The sequence below is a fragment of the Octopus bimaculoides genome, chromosome 13 (assembly GCF_001194135.2).
Source record: "Octopus bimaculoides isolate UCB-OBI-ISO-001 chromosome 13, ASM119413v2, whole genome shotgun sequence".
NCBI classification, from domain to species: Eukaryota; Metazoa; Mollusca; class Cephalopoda; order Octopoda; family Octopodidae; genus Octopus; species Octopus bimaculoides.
Window position 1 is genome coordinate 5,647,696 of NC_068993.1, and position 5,453 is coordinate 5,653,148.

General features: G+C 38.2%; 1 protein-coding gene across 1 annotated transcript in view; it reads right to left on the bottom strand.

Moving 5' to 3' along the window:
• Positions 1–5,453, bottom strand: part of LOC106872414 (uncharacterized) — a 161,158-nt gene that overhangs the window by 12,691 nt on the left and 143,014 nt on the right. Inside the window, exon 4 of the mRNA XM_052972565.1 lies at positions 2,597–3,571. Within this exon, the coding sequence (XP_052828525.1) occupies positions 2,597–3,571 (975 nt within the window). The remainder of the gene's footprint in view (positions 1–2,596; positions 3,572–5,453) is intronic.

Genomic DNA, 5,453 nt, shown 5'->3' on the forward strand with positions numbered 1-5,453 from the left:
AGAAGGAAAGAGAAAATTGAGGAGTGTGTATGTTTTTTGCGAGCTTATGTATGTGCGTTTATATATATATATATATATATATATATATATATATATTCGTCAGGAAGTGTTTATGAATCTGTGTTTGTATATATGTGTGAAGGTAAGTGTAGGTGTATGTAACAATGTGTCTGTGTAATTTTATGCGTGCCATAGTGTATGTCCGTAGAGACGAATACGTTTACTTGTGAGTGTGTGTGTGTGTGTGCGTGCGTATGCATTTGTGAAGAAAAAGTATGCGTCAGAGAATTAGGGAATATAAATTCACGCATGAGTTGACCCATGCACTGCCGTTATTATTCGATCCCGTTGTCTTTCGTACTTTATTGCTACCACGAAAGGCGTAACTAATTTCCTTCGATAGAATCGATACCCATGTCGTGGGAATTAGCGAAAGAATCAATTCCTCGTTATTCCTTTCTTACGAGAGTTAATAATGCAACACAAGAAAGAATACCAGGAAAAAAATTCTGTCGAAATAAGGAAGACTGCTATTTATTTTATTATTAGAATTAATATCAACGAATTTGATTTGATTTTCTCCTGTACTTTCTTTCAAAATCTCTGCTGGTATTTCCTTGAACATGCTAGCAACATAGCAGGCGACACAGATATGGTGCATACCACACATACATAATACCGCTGACAGCACACATACGGTGCAGACTACAAGGGTAACGTCGCATAACAAGCGATATAATGTTACATACGATGTATGTACGGCGCAGACGACATAATTTACGAGCCAACAGGGGGTCTGTACGTGGTCATTCTACATACTTGAAACTGCAGCCAAATATTTAAACCACATTTAAACGCCTTAGAATAAAAGGACATAAGTTAATGAAATTCTATATACGCTGTCTAAATAAAACGAAGAATGGATGTGATATGAACAAGATTTTGGAGAGTATTTCTAGCAGGTCTGGCAACTGTGTGGAACAAGTATGGGTAACCTTCTTCGGGAAGCGGACCGCATGAGACATAGCTCATCATCAGACGGGTTGCTCTACTAAATATGAAGAAGATATAGTATCAGAAATATTCCAGGATCAATTCTCACAATGATTAGATGTGTCACCAAACAAGAATTTCTTTTTTTTAGTGGAAGCAGTGAAACAGTTTCGGACGTTTGCGTTCTGAGTTAAAATAGTGCTTGGATGGACTTTGTTTCTCATATTGCATCGCGGGATCGGTAAAACCTCGCCTACCTCTAACCCCAACTTTTATTCCTAGTAGGTGCCACGATATTAAGTAACCTTTCTTTCCAGAAGTACCATTCTCGATATTCTAACCATGCACACAGACTTGAAGATTTTCAAATGTGGTGTTTGAGGTCTTTATCGAGGGAATCATTTGTAGATAGGCGTAGATATACTTCAAAATTAACGAAGTAACCAGAAGAAAAATAATGAAATATTTCGCTTGTGTATTATGTTATTAAAGCCACAAAATAACGATGTAGTTCTGGCGTTTGACCAAGAGTTTTCCAAACCCTTAGCTACGAGGTAGAAAGCCTAAGAGGCGAACCATTCAGGTCTGTGAAGATACAGAGTTATCTCCGTCAACAGCGTCAAAGTGAGCTTCTAGCAAAAGACGGTGACAGTCGTCCAGTTGGCGGGAGAAAGACCAATGATTTTGAGAAGACTAAGTCATTAAAACATACGCAAATCGCCCCCCCACCAAACATATAAAACTTAAATGCACCCCACCACACACAATGTACATTTATGATCTTAATATTTCAAGAGAACTCCTGATAAACTTTGTACTATATTCAATCTATTTATAATTTCCCAACACGGAGACGCTATTCTCAGATATTTGCTCTTCAGGACATTCATAAATGTAATTTTAAATCCATGTCGGAGACAATGGAGAGATAATTATTAAAGTCATTAATTACTGTAATTTGATAATTAAAATAACAACGAACCAATCACCGAGAGTACGTCTGCAGGTTATTTTCTGTTGCAAATTAGTGCTTACAATGTCAATATCATTTTCATTATAAAAGAATAACAAAAGAGTTAATTAATAATTGTTCTTAGTTGATTAATGAAGATGTTTTGAAAGCTTTGCTATAGTGATATTAGATGTTTTATTGGCAGCCATATTTTTTTTAAGAAAAAGAGAATTGGAAATTTAGACTTTTGAAGGGAAAAGCTTTCAAATTAAATAGGTTACAGGGAATTCTTTTTTATATTTCACAGAATAAGAATGGAGGTTTTGAACTTTGTTGCCGCAGGCGTGGCTGTGTAGTAGGAATTTTGCTTCTCAACCACATGGTTTCAGGTTCAGTCTCATTGCGTGGAACCTTGGGCGAGTGTCTTCTACTTTAGTCCCGGGCTGACCAAAGCCTTGTGAGTGGATCTGGTAGACGGAAACTGAAAGCAGTCCATGCTATTGAATTTTAGCTGGAAAGACAATCTATACACAACAAAATTTAGCTCTCCATTGTTATTTTGTGAAACCCATGGTCTCTAACTATGTAGTCCATAAGAACTCAGCTATATTTCATTTCAGTTGACCAATATCTAGAAAATAATTCACTCACCTGCGTTGTCCTTTGCCGACACACAAAGTTTCGTCTGTTCCCTTACAGCTCCTTTCGAAGTCATAGTTTCGTAGACGAAACAGAAACCTACAACCTTCTCGAATATATCGAAAAGACTACAATTAAAATAAACGACACTTATATTCCTGAAGGCGAATCTTTCGGCGCAGTATTTGGCCTCCAGAGGCGAAGCTAGGGAACCAGATACTTTCCGATGCATCGCATACATACGTATTCTGTCCGTTAGCATAGAACATGCTGGTTGTTGAAATTCTATGGAAACACTTTCGTAATATTTCAAACTTTGTCGATCCACTATATTAAGATTATAATTATCACTCCATGTTACACTCATATTAGAACTTTTAGCGATTATCTGATCAGGAGCATATCCTTTCCGTTTTGAAGACCGTAATTCGGCGTGGTATTTCCCAGGAAGTTCGGTTTTATTACAAGGAAACTCATAATTTGTCTTCAAAGATATATCATCGATTTCTAAACTGGTGATTCGCACTGGCTTTATGTTCTTGATAAATTTAGACTTCGGTACTTCACCCCAAAATATCAAGTCTATATGTAAACTGTGCGTAAGAATCCGTGATTTACAAACAGCTTTAGAATCGATTGATACAGTTATGTTGTTTTCAAAAGCTTTTTGTTTGGGAGGAAGTTCTAAAACGGTCTTCGGCCATAGAACATGAAAGTAAAACTCGTCCAACACTTTACCATGTCTTTGTGAGTAGATGCGATAAACATAGCGACCGGCGCTGACCACTACTCCACAGGCGATTTCTTGACTTCTAGAGTTGCAGCCAACACTCAAGGTTTGGATTTCACTCTCTCCCGTTTTTTCTATAGCCAAAAGAGCGATGTAAGCATTGCTCAAACATTCATCGTGAGGTATAGTGTAGTTCAGCATCAGTTTTCCGGAGAAGGCTGTGTATGTGCGAGGAGCAATTATTTGATATCTTCGATCTGAAATGAATAAATAAATAAATAAATATTTTATCAATTTGCACACTCATACATACTTATATTTACATATATAGACACAAGCGTTAATATTTCTAACATAGGTTATGGCGGCGAGCTGGCAGAATCGTTAGCACGCCGGGCGAAATGCTTAGCATTATTTCGTGTGCTGTTACGTTCTGAGTTCAAATTCCGCCGAGGTCGAGTTTGCCTTTCATCCTTTCGAAGTCGATAAATTAAGTACCAGTGAAACACTGGGGTCGATGTAATTGACTATCCCCCCTCCCTCACCAAATTTCAGGCCTTGTGCCTTCAGTAGAAAGGATTATTATTATTATTCAGTAATCTAATTTATTGTGTGCTCTGCATTGCAAAACTGAGAATAGCTTTGAGTTTACAGTATCTTGTTTATAACAGCAACAACAGCAAAAACAACGAAAGCGAATAAAGAAAATAGAGATATGCTGTGTGTCGAACTCACGTCTACTCCTTGACGCCTATCGTATAACCCGCCTCCTCTCTTTCTCTCTCACACACACACAGAGGCATCCACAAAGATTAAGTCAGCTTGAATACATTATTAGAAGCATCTTTGCTCGAGAGATCGTATTATTTTAGTTCGTAATTCTCACGCGCTTGCATGCTCCCAGATGTTTGTTTATTTCTGTCAACTGTGAATGTCTCGATAGATTAAATCTGAAATCATTATCATTTCTCGACCTTTGATAAAGCTGTCTCTTATCTTAAAGATACACTTGTCTCCCCTTCATCTTGAACTCTTCATGGTACAAGCAACAGAGTTATGTTGCCATCTTATGGCGGAGTTCTTGAAACTGAATGAATGGATTAACCGTTTTGTTTTTATTTATATTTTAATTTTTTTTCTTTCTAGTATATTCACAAAGAAGATAATCCTTTTAGAAACCACGGAATGTTCATAGCGCCGAAGTTTAATCACCAGTTTCTGTAGGGTTAAGAACATTAGAGACACAAATATTGCTTTGGTTAGCACGGGAAGTAGTTGTAGTGGTGGTGGAGTGATGGTGGTGGTAGCTGTAGTAATCGTTCAACTGCACATCTTGAATATCATCCATCATAGGTCTGTCTGTCTGTCTATTTGTCTGCTTGCTCGTCCCGTTAGGAGCTGACCTTGGGCTAAATAAACAACAAGACTAACACTTTCGGTGGTGGTAGTCGTGGTGTGGTGGTAGCGATGCCGCTGTTGGTGGAGGCAGTGTGGTGGTGGTGACGGTGGCAATGATGGTGGCTATGGTGGCGGCAGAAGAGGTAGTAGTAGCAGTAGTAGCATTTGTGGTGATGAAGATCATCATTAGCAGTAATAACAATATAGAGGTATACACACACACACACACACACACAATATATATATATATATATATATATATATATACATATAGATAGAGAGAGAGAGAGAGAGAGAGAGAGAGAGAGAAAGAGGGTGAGAGAGGCGCAGGTGTGGTTGTATGGTAAGTAGCTTGCTCACCAACCACACGGTTCTGGGTTCAGTCCTACTGCGTGGCACCCTGAGCAAGTGTCTCCTACTAATAGCCTCGGGTCGACCAAAGCCTTGTGAGTGGATTTGATAGACGGAAACTGAAAGAAGCCCGTCATGTATAATATATATGTTTGTGTGTCTATATTTGTCCCTCCAACATCGCTTGACAGCCGATGCTGGTGTGTTTACGTCTACGTAACTTAGCGGTTCGGCTAAAGGAACCGATAGAATAAGTACTAGGCTTAGAAAGAATAAAACCTGGGCTCGATTTACTCGACTAAAGGCGGTGCTCCAGCATGGCTGCAGTAAAATGACTGGAACATATAATATATATATATATATATATATATATATATATATATATATATA